This window comes from Leptonychotes weddellii, chromosome 13 (genome assembly GCF_054177405.1).
Source record: "Leptonychotes weddellii isolate Sample4059 chromosome 13, ASM5417740v2, whole genome shotgun sequence".
Taxonomy (NCBI): domain Eukaryota; kingdom Metazoa; phylum Chordata; class Mammalia; order Carnivora; family Phocidae; genus Leptonychotes; species Leptonychotes weddellii.
This window is the reverse complement of record NC_138381.1, coordinates 66,357,029-66,373,582: the sequence shown is the minus strand read 5'-3', so window position 1 is coordinate 66,373,582 and position 16,554 is coordinate 66,357,029. Positions and strand designations below refer to the sequence as shown.

Sequence of the window (16,554 nt, the reverse complement as noted above, 5' to 3'; positions counted from 1 at the left end):
ACAGGTGCCTTTTTTTTTTTTTTTTTTACTGACTGTGTTTCACTATCGACTCTGTTTTCCAACTAATAAGCATGTTACTTTTATTTTTAATGATTTTTAATGATACCCAACACCAATCAATACCTCCTCCTTGTCAAAACCATCTCACAGAAGGAAGGCTCCCTTTGTCCACTTTCAGACCTCAGGACCCTCCCAGAGGTCACTAATCACCCCTGCATGTACATACATACTGATACTTAATCTGGGTCTTTCCTTAGATACATGTTATTTGCATCTTGTGGTTTTTCATCCAACAACAGGCCTTGAGGATCAGTCCACCACAGCCCACATAGATCCAGTGCATCATTTGACACTCTTAAGTTTAAAAAAATAAGTAAGTAAAGCTAATTTTATGGGGTCGAGAGAAAACACCCCCAGAGTGGCTAGTCTCTGACCCTCTCAGAGACAGCCTAGAATAACCACCCAGCTGTCCCCTTTCCCCTCTGGTCAGGGCCCAGGCTCTTCCCACACCCGGTTCCTCCCTGCTGCACTTACCCAGAAAGCTCGTGTCCTGCAGCTGAAGCCTGGCCACATCCCAGGCCTGCTTGACGCCAATGTTTGGTAAGTGGAGGCACACTTTCCCATTGCTGTGGGGCTGAAGCCGGAGGAATGTTCTCAAGTTCAAGGCCACAGCCAGTGCCACCTGTAGAATAAAGGGCAAAAGCAATGAGCCTGGGCATAGGGGGGAGGTGCAAAGAGTTTGGCTCCAGTCTTAAAACCGGGGGTCAATGTCAATGTACTGAGGAGAGAGAGCACATACTAGCGTATAGGGCACATGCCCACCCATGCCCGTGGCAGACACTGCTGATCAACCTTGGCATGCTCTCCCACTAAGTGACACAGCCTCTTCCCATCAATTAGGAGCTAATATCTACTTATGTTTGCCCTCCCCGTGCAAAACTTCAGAAGTCCTCCACACCAAGGAAAGGCTTCCCCACAATCATCACGTCAGCAAAGATAAAGTTAGGAACACAAAGAGTGACGAGCAGTGGAGGAGCACAGGAGTGGAAAAAAGCATGAGCTGTGGGTTCAGACAGACTTAGGTTCATTCCCGGTTCTGCTAAGGTACACGGGACCCTGGTCAAGCTACCAACCCTCTCCTAAGCCTCAGCTTCCACATCTGCAAAATGGGATAATCAAAGTTTAACCACAGAGGGCCGTCCTAAGAGTTAAATGAGATAATGCATCTCTCAGTTTTCTTTGCTGGATCCTACTCATCTTCCCCACTTCTGAATGTTGGGGTGCCCCAGGGCTCAGCGCTCCCACCTCTTTTCTTCTCCACCGAAGCCCAGCTTCCAGGTTGTCTCATTCCACCTGCACAGCTTTACATTTCAACTTTGTGCTCTCTTACTGGGTGAGGCCAGGGAAGCCCTTCAGTGGGTGTAAGACCTGTCTCTTCCCTGCCTTGCTGCGGAGAAACTGATCTCCTCTCCTACGTACTCCCAGGCTATGCCTCCAGGCTTCCTTCTGGCTTAAGAGTAGGGTCAGGGAGAAGAGGTGCCCAATTCTCAAAGGCTCTGGGGGACTTTACCTTGCCGTGGACCACGGCGTGCTCTCCGTGAAGGATGACTTTCCCTGGAGCAGACACCAGCAGGACTTCTGACAGCATGGCTCCTGACAATCCTGAAAGAAAAAGCCAGAGAGGGGTGCCTGGGTGGCTCAGTTGTTAAGCGTCTGCCTTCGGCTCAGGTCATGATCCCAGGGTCCTGGGATCGAGCCCCGCATCGGGCTCCCTGCTCCGCGGGAAGCCTGCTTCTCCCTCTCCCACTCCCCCTGCTTGTGTTCGCTCTCTCACTGTGTCTCTCTTTGTCAAATAAATAAATAAAGATCTTTAAAAAAAAAAAAAAAGAAAAAAGAAAAAGCCAGAGAGAGGATGAAGCGTTACTAGAGATTGCCTAGTTCAAACTCATCATTCTAACAAAAAGGGCAGCTACCATTCAGCACTTGCTATGCGCCCCAAAGACTGTGCAGTGAGGCAGTGCACTAAACGCATGAGAAAGACCTGGGTTCAAATCCCAGTTCTTCCACTCTCCAATGAGGTCATCTTCGCTAACCCACTCAAATGGCTAGGAATCTCGGTTTCCTCATGTTATGTGGGGACAAGAACTGGACTTAACTTCAGTGGGTTTTGGAAAGGTTACCTTACATAATGCAAGAGGAACACTTGACAGTGTCCGGCACTCATTCAGTTACTGACAGCCATCTGTTACCGGTTCTGTTCCTGGTTGCAGCTTTTATTACTGCTGCTGTCGAAGGCAGAAATTTAAATGAAATCATGGGCCAGAAGGAACGCTTCCCTGGACTTTTAGGCTGTTTCCATTGCCTCACAATGATAAATCACAGGCTGTAGAGAACAGCCGTCAAACCCCTTCTTGCAAACGTAAGCCAGGATCTCTACAATACAGAGTCCTAGAAAGTGACTCGCTGGGTCTACAGGTGTGCGCGGCTTAGATTTTTATAAACTCTGGAGAATTACCACCCATTTAAGGCCTTACGTGCATTACCTTAATATAAGACACGAACCGCACAACAAGCCATGTACTATCGTGATCCCGTTTCTTAGCGGTGGAAACTGAGGCTCGGAACCGGGAAGCCTACTGCTGGTCCAAAGCTCCAAACCACTTCAGATTCAAGTTCGCCGACCGCTCGGGACGGACTCCCAGAGTCGGGGACACTGAGCCAGAGAAGCCGGGAGCCCGGCCCGAGGTCGTCCTGGGTCTCAGCGTCAAACCTCGCGCCACCCGGCCCTGCGACCCCAGCTTCTCACCTGCCTCCTCCCGCCCCGGGAGCAGAAGCGGGAGCGGCTCCGTACCTAGTCCCCGAGCGCCCCTCTCCCGGGGGGAGGGCCTCGTCCTTCCTCTCCGCCAATCAGAACACGCGAGCTGGGCGTCCTTTCCCAGTTGGCTTGAACATTGACCAATAGGTGTTGCAACAAAGCTGTCACGGGTTTCCCCGCCCCTTCAGTAAACCAATGGGAAGCAAGCCCCTGGGAGTGTCCCGCCCTGGGCCGAGAGCCACGGACCAATGGAAAATGGGGCTGAACGGTGGTGCGGCCGGGGGTAGGTGGAGTCACTCCGGGACCTGGACGGGAGCCTGGCGGGGTCAGCCCCCGACGAGCGGCCTGGCGCATGGCTGTGTGGGGCCTGGGAGGCCGCCTTGGCCTGCGCGGCGGTGTCGGCGCCGGTAGGGTACTGTGTCCCCGTTTCCAGAGCCACCGCCCCCAGGGCGTGAAAGACGGGGACGGGTGAGTGCCTGGCTGGGAGGGTAACTCGGATACCTGCCGCAAAATTGTGGGGTCGTCGCTATGATGACGTCACACCGCTGTGAGGTCACCGTAGCAACCGCCGGGTGACGTCCTCTCTTGGTCCTAAGTGGTCACGTGGTCACGTGGGCACCGTGGGCACCGTGGAAGCCAGAGACCAACATTTCTTTGCCCAAGTCCGAAGGAAGCCCAGCTGTCAGCGGTCAGGGCAGGACATGTCCCACGGGGGCCGGGAGGGCCATCTTGCGGGGCCTCACGGTCAGGTGGGGGCCTCAGTTCAGATTTTGACGTATCTCCCAGGCAGTTCAATACCTTAAGACACAGAGATACACCAACGATCTGAAGATGGCTGTCATCATAGACCTTTAAACTTGCACCCCATTCCTGGACCTCAGAACCTGCGGAGTACCATGAATTAATAATGGATCGATAAATTTCATAGATCCAGTAATTGAACGTTTTGAATAACTTCCTAATGCCATGTTTTAGTGTCGAAGCCTGTATTAAAGGTGTTATGTTGCAATTTGAAAATGCAGAATTCGACTCTGTTTTAGCAGTTCATCATTTCTGAAGCTTCATAGAATGGAAGTGGCCCAGATTGCTTTCTCTCCGAGAAGCCTGGACTTGGCGGAATAGAGGATAAGAGTTTGGGTGGGTAGAAGTAAGGGTGGAAGTAAGAGTTTGGGGGGCGGGGAGTAAGGTAGTCTTGGGCATGAATCCCAGCTGTATGTCTTCCTTCCTGGGTGACCTGGGAAGGCAAGTGTCATCCTGTGAGCTCCAGTTTTCTCAACAGTAAAATGAAGGTCATAGGTAGTTCCTATCTTTGGGGCTGTGGGAAGATTCCAGGGGTGATTCCAGGAGAATGCCAGCAATCCAGTTAGCACAGTGCAGAGACTATGGAAAGTGATCAGTAAACTCTTTCCGTGAATATTTATTGAGCGTGAGCTACTCTGCAGATGTGGATGTGGGCAAGACACAGAACTTGCCCCCAAAGGGCTGCATTAGGAAGAAAAGGAGGGGAATGATGTCAGCAGAGATGCCGGCAGATGCTGGTGCTGTCCCTCAGGCTACAAGCAGCAAGCTGTGACCACTGAGGGAGGTGTCACACTGGGGAAGCCATCCCCACTCACCACGTCTTGATGTCTGTTTCTCATCAGGCCACAGTCTTCCTTGAAGACACCCAAGATCCCCAAGATATACACCAAAACAGGAGATAAAGGTAGGGGGCGGGTGAAACATGCAAAAAAAAAAAAGATAGTCAACTCCATCTTAAAGTTCTGCCAAATCGTTCGGTCATTAAAAATTATGTAAATCTCAATAAATATCATCAAATATGACGTGAAGTGAAAGAGGTCTAAGACATATATATATGTGTGTGTGTGTTTTTCAAATATATATATATATATTTTTAAAGATTTTGTTTATTTATTTGACAGAGACACAGCGAGAGAGGGAACACAAGCAGGGGGAGTGGGAGAGGGAGAAGCAGGCTTCCTGCTGAGCAGGGAGCCCGATGCGGGGCTCTATCCCAGGACCCTGGGATCATGACCCGAGCTGAAGGCAGACACTGTAACGACTGAGCCACCCAGGCGCCCTTAAAATATATATATTTTAAAGATTTATTTATTTGAGAGAGAGAGAGAATGCATGCACGAGTGGGGGGAGGGGCAGAGGGAGAAGGAGAGAGAATCTCAAGCAGACTCCGCTCTGAACACAGAGCCCAGTGCTGGGCTCGATTGCGTGACTCTGGGATCATGACCTGAGCCAGACACTTAACCACCTGAGCCACCGGGACGCCCCAGATGCCTAAGATAATGCCTAAGATATATTAAGTGATAAAAGCCAGTTGCAGAACAATCCAAATAATTGAAATCCACGTGGATAAAAGTGTGTGTATGTGTGTAGGTATGTATGTGTTCAGATAGGCATAGACTACTCTGAAAGCTTACATCTTGGAATATTACCTGGGAGAGGGATTGAGGATTGAGTTTTGCGAGAGGGGAATGAACAGAGGGTTTTCATTGTTTATGGTACATACTTTTATTCTATCCTATAATTTTTTGTAATGAGCATAGATTACTTTGATTATTTAAACAATAACCAGAACGGGATGCCTGGGTGGCTCAGTCGGTTAAGTGTCTGCCTTCGGCTCAGATCATGATCTCGGGGTCCTGGAATTGAGCCCCATATTGGGCTCCCTGCTGAGCAGGAAGTTTGCTTCTCCCTCTTCCTCTGCTGCTCCCCCTGCTTGTGCGCACTCTCTCTCTCTTTCTCTCTAATAAATAAGTAAATAAAATCTTAAAAAAAAATTAACAATACCAAAATATAACGTACAGAAAAAAAGTGAGATGTGGAAGAATATGTCAGTGTGACACATTTTCTAAAGTTTAAAACTGTGCAGATCACTAGTGTATGTGTATTTTGGGGGCGTCTATACTTATTCAGTAAAAGCATAAACGACATGCATAGAATGTATAGTATGTTTTTAATGCCACTGAACTGTACTTTTAGAAATGGTTAAAATAGTAAGTTTTATGTTATGTATATGTTACGACAATAAAAAAAAAAAGGAAACAAAACGTGCCTAGGGACAACAAACAGAAGGTAGTGTTGATACCCTCCAGCAGAGACCTCTAAGGACAATGTAGTCAAGTCAGTTGGGGTCATTAGCTCCTTACGTGGCATACCGTGGGCTCAGTAAGAAGATGCTGAAAAGGACTCATTATAGGACTGGGCTTATGTTAGGTGATTGGGGGAGAGTTTTGCTCCCCCAGGAAGTGGGGCTTTTGCTGTGGATTGGATGCTGTCAAGAAGCAGGCCTAATTCTCTAGTGGGGTTTCTTAAATCATTTTTAGCTGGAAGGTGGGAGAGACAAAGAGAGGCTGAAGCTATAATTGATAAAGGAGCAGCAGTCCCTCGCCTTGGCCAGAAAATGGGGGTGTTTGGTCATTGTTACAGTTTGGACAGTGTTCTGGGCTCAGACGTGATTATGGAGGCTCTTGTTTTGGTCTTGATGTGTCACAGTCCGAATGGGGCCGTCAGATGGTGTTCTGTGAATTTGTTCGAGTTCCAGCAGGAGAACACCACAGCCCACCTGTGAGCGCCAGGCCAGCTCCCGGCTGTGGGGAGCAGATTTGCTCTTTCTCCATGGTTAGGGGAGAACGGTGGCAAATTGTGACCTAGGCAGAGATACAGAGAACTTCGATTTTACGTGAAATATAATGTATACATAGTATGTACCTCCATGTCTTATTTCTTTAGCAGGATGTTGAGTCCATGATTTTGAGGCTTAAAATAAAAGCATATCAGGAAAGAAGTGAGGGTCGTGGTTACCCTTAGGAGTAGCAACTGAAAGGGGGTACATGGGGGCTTCAGGGATGTGGATCAGATTCTAGTTATTGATCTGGGTGATCACAGGTATGTTGAGGTGGTGGCAATTCATCAACATGTACACTTAATTTTTTTTTAAGATTTTATTTATTTGAGAGAGAGAAAGAGCCTGAGTGGGGGGAGGGGCAGAGGGAGAGAGAGAATTTCAAGCAGACTCCATGCTGAGCGGGGAGCCTGACGCGGGGCTCGTTCCCAGGACCCTGGGATCATGACCTGAGCTGAAGTCAGACGCTTAACCGACTGAGCCCCCCAGGCGCCCCCAGCTTGTACACTTATGATGTGAGCATTTTTCTGTGTATATGTTCTACTTCAGGTGGAAAGTTTTTTAAAAAGAGCATATCAGGAAAATAAAAAAAAAAAAATCTTAACTTGAGTGGCTAAACATTTTTTCACAGGGTTTTCTAGCACCTTCACTGGAGAAAGGAGACCGAAAGATGACCAAGTGTTTGAAGCCGTGGGAACTACGGATGAATTAAGTTCAGCCATTGGGTAAGGCAGACGGGATTAGCCTTGAGGTTGAGTTCGAATTGGCATCAGTCAGTGTAGTTTACGTGTAGCTCTCGAGAGTGCTGGCTGGTCCCCCGGGCTGCCAACACTCGAGGAACCCGCCTTGGCCTGGCAGTGCAGGGGCTTGGGGTCAGTTCCACAAGGCTCCCGGGCTGCAGGCTCCTTTCCGTTCCTGCCCTGCCTGCCCCTGCCTGGCATCCGTCCCATGCATGTGAAGCTGCCAGCCCCTCCATCCCTGACTCCCCCACCCTCCAGGCGAGTACGCTTCTCAGTGACAGGCCTGTCTAGGTGAGATACTCGGGCCAGATAATGGCAGGTGCAGAGGGTCAGAGGGTCTGCCAGCAGAGTAGAGAAGGCAGACGCTTTGGTCTGTGTGTGAAGGTGGGAGGTGAGGCACAGGATGAAATGGGCAGAGGGGAAGGAAGGTGAGGTGGGCATCGGCTGTTTAGGATGAGCAAATCAGTAAGCCGTGAGCCCCCAGTCCGTGTGGGCAGGAGACGGGGGGCATCTCAGTTGTGGATTCTTTGTCAGATCGTGACCAAGCACCTCCATGTGCCAGGCGCGGCTCAGCAGGGTGCCCCAGCCCACATGCTCCGTGGAGCCCGCAGTTCGAGGGGGCCGGGGAGCAGACAGACACTAGAGGGGCATCTACAGGCGATGGGGGCCTGATGGAGCTCCGAGGAGGGGCTGACACCTGGCCTGCGTCATGGGGACGTCCTCGGTGCCGATATTCCTGAGCACGTACTTTGTGCCAGGCAGGGGGATACTGCTGTGCTCAGGGCAGATGGTGTCCGGCCTGCAGAGTTGTCCCACACTAGATGACAAATGACACGTTTGTCTGTTTAGTTCTGACTGCAAGATGAACTACGAAGGTGCACTGGTGGTTCTTCATTGGCCCTTTTGAGGCCGTTCTCCACCCTTGTCTTCTCTGGTCTGCCCAGGAGGTAGCCTACATCACGTGGTGACGCTTTCACCCTCCCCACCCCAGTCCCCTTGTCCTCTGGCTTCTGGGTGGGTCCAGCCAATGGGAGGCACCAGCAGGAGACGGAACATTGGTGGAGATAGGTGTGGGAGCATTTCTGCCCCTGCTCCCCAGTGACTCTCGCCCAGCCGGCTGCATGGCTCCGGGCAGTGGCCCCCCAAGGTTCCAGCTCTCCTGGGGTGGTAGTGCCTTTGACCCTTCCTTGACCGCCCCCCCTGTTCAGGCCCCTGCTTTTGCTAATCTTTGCCATCCATTGTCAGTTTCCAGAACTCTTCCCACACTCTGTTCATCGTCCCCTCACCAGACTTTCCTCTAGGAACCCTGTGAATGCGCCACTGACTCTTCCCTGCCAGGACCCTGCCTGGTGCAGAGAGAGGGAGCAGAGTTTGGAGGGAGGCAGGAGCCGGGGTCCTGACCTGCACCTGGGGTGCTTGGCTTTCCTCGTCCCACCTGCCTTCCCAGGGAACTCCTACTCAGCCTTCAAAGTCCCACCTCCAGCACCACTTCCTCCAGGAAGCCCTCCCTGAACCCCAGCCAAGGCCAAGGTTCTCGGGACCCCGGCCCTTTCCTCCAGAGCACTAACCTCAGTTTGCAACGTCACATTCAGTCACGTGATACCCGATTCCCACCTCCCTGTCCTGCTGAACACAGCCTGTGTCCCTAGCGCTCATGCTGAACTGCCTGGACCGGGCCAGACCAGGCATTGAAAAAAGAAGCGTCGACTGGATCAGTAATGAGTATAAGAAAAGGCATTTTGAGCAACACACACCCGATAACCAAATGAAAGGGTCTGACATTCTTCTCGTCCCCAAGAAAAATAAGACCGCGTGTGTTAGAGCTGCATTAGCTAAAGGACCTGCACCCGGCGGACCCGCTGCCTCATGTAAGGGCAGGGCCCAGGCACGTCAGGTTAGAGGCAGATTCTTTTCTTTTTCCTCATAGGTTTGCTTTGGAATTCATTGCAGAAAAAGGCCACCCATTTGCTGAAGAGCTTCGGAAAGTGAGTAGCAGTGTTGGGCCCCACGCTGGGATATTTGTCCGTGTGGCCAGGTGGTTGTCACTGCATTTGCCATCTGACCATCTCTTCCTCTCTGTGCCACCTGGGGCTAGTCACTCTTTCTCCGGGAGCCTCAGTTTCTCCACCTGCCAAATGGGGACACACATCATCCTCCCTCCCAGGCAAGGGGTGAGACAGCACCCGGGGGGGCGGGGGGAGTGTAAAGTGCAGTGGACTTGACCCAGGGCGATTCCGGCCCCTCCCAGGGGACGCTCGGCAATGTCTGGTGTTATTTTTGGTTGTTACACATGGAGGCGGGGTGCTACCGGCATCTGGGTGGCAAAGGCCAACGTCCTACCGTGCACAGGACAGCCCCACACGAGAGAATGCCTCGGGCCCGAACGTCAGCAGCCCCGGGGTGGAGAAAGCCGGGAAGGCCCGCTTCGGTAAGCCCTCAGCCAGCGGACTTTGTGGTCATTAGTATTCGTGTTCTGCTCCTTAGGAAGCCTGGAGGCTCTGACCCACAGACGGGACTTCAACAGTGGAGACAGGCACGCCCCCTAGAATGCACAGGACAAGGTTACAGTCTACAGGGTGACCTGAGACTGGAAGCTGCTCCCTGCAGGGTCAGCCCTGCCTGCTTCAGTCCTCCAGGCCAGGCCGGAGCCCACTTAGGCTCCTGGGAGCAGACAGAGGGCAGTGAGGGGGCTGCAGAAGGATGGGAGGCTTCAACTGCCAGAACATTCTGTGAACGAGGCACCTTCTGTGCACTGGAGGATGGCTTGCAGCCTCACGGTGGAGGACTGTTCATACCCACGGTGGAGGACTGGTCATTTCTAGATCTTGTGCTCATCTCTGAGCGGAGTTTGCGGAGGGAAAAGGCTGGGGAGGGGTGCCAGTGATGTGATGAGCCGACCTGTGCTTGAGGCGCCTGTCCTGTGGGTCACAGCTTCGACGTCACCTGCTCCGGGGCCTGGGCTGGCCCCCTGGCTTCCCGCGGGCACCACAAAGAGTGTCAGATGGTCTGATCCTTCTGTCTCTCCCCACTGGCCTGGGCCCCCCGAGGGTGCGGACCGTGACTTTCTCACCCGGGAGCCCCACCAGGGCCCTGCTCGCCGGGCGTCTGGGAGAGCGCCGGGCCGCCCGGGCCCTGCTGTCCTCACAGAAGCCCGTGCCTGGAGGTCCACGTCCACGTGGCGTGGGGCCAAACCGAGACCCTGAAAGGGCCGCTTGCCCAAGGCTCCCCGGCTGGGAATCAGCGGAGCTGGGGTCCGATTCCCAGGCCGGTGCCGGCTCCCTCCAGTCCTGGGGGCAGACGCTGCAGGGGGCCAGCCCCGGGGTGCTATTGCTCCGCCTCCCACCGGAAGCCCCAGAGACACCAGGCGCTCGAGGAACTCACCCAAGTGGCAGCCCACGGAGGGTTCCGGGCCGCTGCTGGGTGGGCTCCCCTGTGTCCTGCTCCTGGCGTGCTGTCACAGTGGCCCTCTTCACCGAGGCCGCAGACCCCCACCTGCCCCACGGCCACCCTCTGGCTACGCGCAGTGTCTGAGGCTGTGTTTGCGGGCGTCATTGGCCCAGGCCCGGTGGGGCGTTTGTCACGCAGGGCTGACCCCGTTCTCACAGATACTTGTCCTTCATGGTTTAGAAAGCACTGTCACGTTTGGGGTCTTGGCCGAGCTGTTCTAGGTCAGAAAACCAAAGCTGTCAGTTTAGAGAAAAGGAAAAACGTCATGGGGCTCAGGCCCCAGGGAGATGAAGACCGGGTGAGAAGCCCATCACTGGGCCATCACTGGGCGCTTGTCGCTCCTCGTCGGGCTGACCCAGATATCCCCGAGGGACCCAGGGCCCCTCTCAGCAGAGCTGGCGTCCAAGGCAGATGTGCGGAAGGTTCAGCCGACTTTGTTAATGCCTTAGCCTCGGAGGGCCGGCTAGCCGAAGGATCGGATAGTCCCCGTCAGGCCAGACCCTGCGCGCCTTGCTGGCATCCGGTAGCCCTTCTGCGCAAGGAGTCCCGTCATCTCCGCTTGGCGGGCCACGAGTGGATCTTCATTCTCGCCTTCTGTCGCTTCCCCAGATCCAGTGCTCGCTGCAGGATGTCGGCTCTGCCCTGGCGACACCGCGCTCCTCGGCCAGGGAGGCTCACTTAAGTAATCTCTCTGTGCTTGGAGGGCCCAAGGGGGTGGGGCTCCGTCCTGGGTGTCACCTGGGTTCCCCTGGCAGCCTGGCCCCTAGGCCCCGAGAAGGAAGGACCTCCTGAGTCCGTGGGAGGGGTTTGTAGAGCCCCTGGGCAGAAGGGACACAGGGGTGGTTTCCTTGGTCTGGCGGGCCGTGGGTCTCACGGCCGTGTCCTCCTGCTTCCCCACCCCTCAGGACATGCCGCGTTCGAGGCAGGGCCCATCCTGGAGCTGGAGCAGTGGATCGACAAGTATTCCAGCCAGTTGCCCCCGCTCACGGCCTTTATTCTGCCGGTGGGTACTGAAGGGTCTCACCTGGGGGCGGGCTGCCGGCCAGGCGTATTCACAGAAACACACAAACATTGACTAAGTCCCCTCTTTTAATTTTTGTCAGTGACAGAAGCTGTCCCCCAGCTTCCCAGGTCCCCTCCAGATCCTCACCAGTCTCTCCCCCAGCCCTGCCCACTTTGCCTTTGGAGGGGGGTGCCCAGCAGGTGCGCCCCTGCAGGGCCCCTGGAAGAGAACACTGCCCATTGGGGTGCGGGGCCCTGTGTACCTGTCGGCCCATCTGTCTGCCGTGGGCACGCCTGCCCCCCTCCCCGACGCCGCCCCGCTCCCCCCGCTCCCCCCGCTCCAGCCAACACCCACTCCCTCCTTCCAGTCCGGAGGCAAGGGCAGCGCCGCGCTGCACGTCTGTCGGGCCGTGTGCCGCCGAGCAGAGAGATGGTAAGGGGGCCGAGGGAGAGGGTGGGGGGCCGGTCAGAGCAGCAGGTAGGCCCGGGGGTTCGGCTCCACACGGCTGGCCCGCCATCGACAGACCTCCGCCTGCCACCTTCACTACCAGGCGGCCGCCAGCCAGACCAGGTCTCTGTCCTCAGAGCCCTGCGTTGCCGAGGGGAGACAGTGACCTGGGAGCCCACGAATGACAGGTGAGGTCACCACATCAAGAGCAGAGCTTCTAGAGAAACAAGAGCTTATGGGTGAACAGGGTAGGAGGCCAGGAGGAGGCCCTGGTGGGTTTAGCTGGTTATTGATAATTCCACTACTCACGAGGCATTAAAGTCAAAAGGCTATTCGGTGACACTCTCTCCTCCCCTATGCCCTGGCTCCGCGTCCCTGGGGGTCGATGTAAGCGGGGCGGTCGGAGCTGGGCCGAGGTGAGGGGAGGACCCCACACCGTGGGCAGGGGCTGTGGGGCACGTGCTGTGGGCACAGGGAGGGTCACGCTGTGGGAGCCAGGAGTTGAAGGCTTGGGGGGCGGGGTGGGACAGTGTGCAGGGTGAGGGGACAGCAGGGGCAGAGGTGGCCCTGCACGGGACGGACACTGAGGAGGCCGAGTGTCTGGATCCAGAGCGAGAGGGTGTGGGGCACGATGAGGCCAGAGGCCGGGCAGAGCCTTGTAGGCGCAGAGGGGTCTGCCTCTGTCCTGAGAGCCACGGGAAGCCATGGATGGGGTGGCACGAAGGGACCCTGCTGGCTGCTGGGTAGAGAAGGGCCCAGAGGAGCCCCCATGGCTGTGGGGGGCCCAGGGGGGAGGCTCTCCACAGACCAGCCAGCCGCTGTGCCGACACGTCCGACATGGAGTCAGGGAGGGGAGGGGCCCCCAAAAGCTCCGATAGCCTTTTCAGAGAAACTTTAAAAGAGCTCACTGCAAAGCCTCCATCTGCACTCAGAGACCAGCTGCCAGCGGCTTTACAGAGAAGTGGAAGTAAAGCACCACTTGGATACAGTGGGCAGGGCTGCGCTGGGCACTTCCTATTCCTTCTTCCGTTGATGCCTCATGATAACCTTGGCAGAGAGGAGGTGGCAGCCCCCAACATACGGGAGCCAGGAAATTGGAGCTCTGAGAGGTGACATCCTGGCCAGGGCGGGCAGCCAGCTGGTCCCGAGCAGAGTCCAACCCTGAGCTCTGTCCACAGCCCCACATCATAAAGCTTTCAAAAGCTCATGAAGTGGTTTGCCAGAGAGATCCTGGCAGAACTGTGGCCTCAACAAGTTGGTCACTCGTACAAAACCATCCACCTCGGCAATGCTCATAATAGCAAAAATTGGAGAAACCCAAAGGCCCAACGACGGGGCTTGGTTGAGCGGAGGACGGGTCCTCAGTACCGGACAGGGAGGTGGAGACGTGCCTGTGGGATGAAAAAGCCCCTTGGGCAGGGGCCACAAACCCAGAGCCTCGGTTTGGGGGGGAGCACCTCCCAGCAAGTGTTCTGCGGCAGAGGGGACACGCAGGAGGGGCCCAGCGAGGGCAGACAGCAGTCCACTGTCTGGAACGCCTGCAGCCAGACCGGCAAGGAGCTGCTTCGGACTCTGGAGGTGCTGGTGTGGGACACAGCCCTGGGCCCCCCGGAATGTACGTGATGCGGTTTCCTCTCCTTCCAGCGTGGTGCCTCTTGTCCAGATGGGTGAGACGGACGCTAACGTGGCCAAGTTCTTGAACAGGTACTCAGATGGAATTCGGGGAGTCCCAGGCCTCTGAAAAACTAGGCCGATGATAACAATAAGGCCAGGGGCCCCGCACACTCCTTCACTCCTTTCACACCCATGGAGGGTCTGTGGCGTGCCCGGTGCTGAGCCAGTGTAGGGACGCTGCTGAGAACAAGGCAGGCACCGTCCCTGTCCCTGGGGAGCTGAAGGTCTCATTGGCAGAGGCTGTTATAAAAACTGGTGGCGCAAAACATAAAAACAAAGGGACAGTGTGTACCAAGGGGCCCGTTTCAGGTTTGAGGGACCAGGGAGCTCAGGCAGGGATCTTTCAGCCTGTCCCTGCAAGGCCGCGGGGCCATGTGAACTGAGAAGAGATAGCCGGGCCAAGCCAGCTCAGGGCCATTGGAGCCCAGGGCCCCCGAGCAGGACCCAGTGAGCTGGGCTGGCCCCGGGGAGGCTCCACTGGATTCTGTTGCAGCCTTGGCTCATGCAGTCCCAGTGTGGGCAAGGTCAGGGCCCGGGGGCAGGCTGAGAACCCAGGGGCCCCTGGGAGCTGTCCTGGGTGTCCAGAAAGTGACTTCACAGCCTGGGTCTGGCCCCTCGCTGTGGTCACTCTTCCCACTGGGATGTGACCTGACCAGTTCCATTCTTCCTGGGAGGTGGGTGGGCCCGAAGGGAGTGAGGAAGGTTCCATTCATTCTCATAGCAGTGACCTTTGGGGAACATCATAGTCCCGTAGTGTTGTGTGGGCCGGGCCAGTTCGTTCCCTTAGCAAGGAAGGCGGCACTGAGCAGATGAGATAGAAGGATGTCATCACCCCCCAGGAATGGGGGACGCCCAGAGCAGAATGTCTTCCGCTGCCCCCAACCCCTGTCCCCAGAGAGACAGCCAGGCATTAGGAGGAGGGAGGCTCGATCCCAGTGGGGGCGTGGGTCAGGGAAGGTTCCAGCAGGACCTGGCATGGGGCTGGCCTCAGAGAGTAGGATTGGGGCCGGGAGAGGTGGAGGAGGGTGGTTGTCAGTGCTCAGCATGAAAACAAGGAAAAGTGGGGGACAGTTGAGAGGTGGGCGGCTTCCTGAACTCACTGCAGCCACCCTAAGGGCAGGCTGGGTGTTTCAGTTTTGGGTGTCTCAATCCCGGCCACTGGAAGGTGCAGAAAGCAGCCCAGGAGGGGCCCAAAGCCATCAGCCCTGTGAGGCCAGGTGGAGATAGCGGCCTCATGCAGCAGGAACTGCCCGAGCCCTGGCGCCGGAGTCACAGAAAATGGCCTGGAGGGCCATCCATCAAGCCCAAGTTGGCTGAGCACCCACTGTCCCGCCCAGTGCTCCTAGGGCATGTGATTTATATTTCCTCCTTGAAGGCTAATATGGGAAGGACCCAGTTAGCATTGATCTCTTATTTCAAATCATCCCGTTGACTTCTCTCTGCCCCTCCAGACTCAGCGACTATCTCTTCACGTTAGCCAGATACACGGCCATGAAGGAGGGGAATCAGGAAAAAATATACAAGAAAAATGACCCGTCGGAGCAAGCCTGAGGCACGTGGAAATAATGCAAAGGGGGAGATTGGCAAACCCCTCGGAGGTGAAGAGTTTGTCCTTCCTGTCCTGATTGCTGAAGATCTCAGCCAGGGGCGCTGGGCAAGATTCCTGCCTGCTCCCCTAGGCTCTCCGGGGTCGTGGAGGAAGTGGGAACGAATGAACTCGGTATTGCAGAAAATAAGGTAAAGTGATTGCTGTGCAAGGAAGAGCCATGTAGAAAAACAATAAAAGTGGGAAAAGCTCGAGCTGTGTGCACGCATGCGTGCGTGTGTTGAGAGAGCCCTTCCACTGCGGGCTCAGGGGGCGTAAGGATTTGGAGCCGTACCAGAGGCCCCTGAAAGTGGAACTGTGATTTAGCCATGCCACAGGGGCTGTAAGTGTCACGTTTATAAAGGGGAAGGACGGCTGCAGACACACGAGGTGTGCATGGCAGGAGTGCAGCCCAGAGACCCCCCCCCACTCCCGGCGGGGAGCCTTCCTCCCTCGGTGGGGGGCAGGGGGCTGAGGGGCGAGGGGCGGAGACCCTGGGGAGAGCACAGCATGGCTCAGAGGAGGACTTCTTTCTCTGCTGGTCTCAGCCTCTGAGATCTGTGCCACGGCTGTGTTTTATTTCTCTTGTCACCCCTGCCCCCCCCCCCAAACAACCCTGCCAGGGCCAGCTGTGTCCTTGGGAAGGGGATATTTATGCAGGGCAGGGAGGCGGCCCGAGAATGTGGAGACTGCACGCCGCTAATTGCAGGAAATGACTCAGGAAGGGCAGGCTCTCACGACCTGTCAGGGCCCAGATGCCTGGCGGACTCCGTGCAGCACTCACTCGGTCACCGAGCTCCTGCTCAGTGCCAGGCCCCAGCTCGGCTCGGGGAGCCTGCTCACCCTGGCTGTCCTAGCCAGCGGCTCCGCGACGGCGACAGCCATCGGTCACGTGTAGACTTGGGCTCTCACTGTCACCGCTGTGCGGGCGAGTTTTGCCGAAGAAACAGGTGCATGGCATCCTGCTGGGTCGGTCCCTCGGTTCCCGGTGGGCCGGGGTGCCGGCGCGCGGGGGAAGGCGAAGGCCCTCCCAGTGGTTAGCGCCAGGTCTGGGCCTCGGCAGGCGCCTGGGGCCAGTGAGCAGAGCGGAGCGCGGCCCCAGCACGACCGAGGGGCTCAGCACTCAGGCCGGGCCAGGGAGGCGCTCGCCCCGGGAGCTCGCAGGGACCCGGTCCACTCACTCCGGATCTTCCTGCAAAGAGC

General features: G+C 55.9%; 2 protein-coding genes across 2 annotated transcripts in view; one reads left to right on the top strand and one right to left on the bottom strand.

Moving 5' to 3' along the window:
- Positions 1-2,864, bottom strand: part of MVK (mevalonate kinase) — a 26,067-nt gene extending 23,203 nt beyond the window's left edge. Inside the window, 3 exon segments of the mRNA XM_081802013.1 lie at positions 535-682; positions 1,571-1,662; positions 2,807-2,864. Of these exon segments, the coding sequence (XP_081658139.1) occupies positions 535-682; positions 1,571-1,648 (226 nt within the window). The 5' untranslated portion in view covers positions 1,649-1,662; positions 2,807-2,864.
- A 244-nt stretch (positions 2,865-3,108) lies between these two features.
- MMAB (metabolism of cobalamin associated B) lies at positions 3,109-15,566 on the top strand. The gene is made up of 9 exons (XM_081802007.1): positions 3,109-3,283; positions 4,459-4,520; positions 7,087-7,180; positions 9,123-9,180; positions 11,252-11,324; positions 11,548-11,645; positions 12,013-12,077; positions 13,737-13,796; positions 15,218-15,566. Exons 1-9 carry the CDS (start codon positions 3,168-3,170, stop codon positions 15,315-15,317), a joined length of 726 nt encoding a protein of 241 aa, XP_081658133.1. The 5' UTR covers positions 3,109-3,167; the 3' UTR covers positions 15,318-15,566.
- The last annotated feature ends 988 nt before the right edge of the window (positions 15,567-16,554 follow it).

Bases quoted from the DNA above. Each gene is read 5' to 3' on its own strand.
- MMAB (XM_081802007.1), top strand. From the start codon at position 3,168: ATGGCTGTGTGGGGCCTGGGAGGCCGCCTTGGCCTGCGCGGCGGTGTC. The intron at 3,284-4,458 runs GTGAGTGCCTGG...GTTTCTCATCAG, and splicing joins GGCGTGAAAGACGGGGACGG to GCCACAGTCTTCCTTGAAGA. The intron at 4,521-7,086 runs GTAGGGGGCGGG...ATTTTTTCACAG, and splicing joins CACCAAAACAGGAGATAAAG to GGTTTTCTAGCACCTTCACT.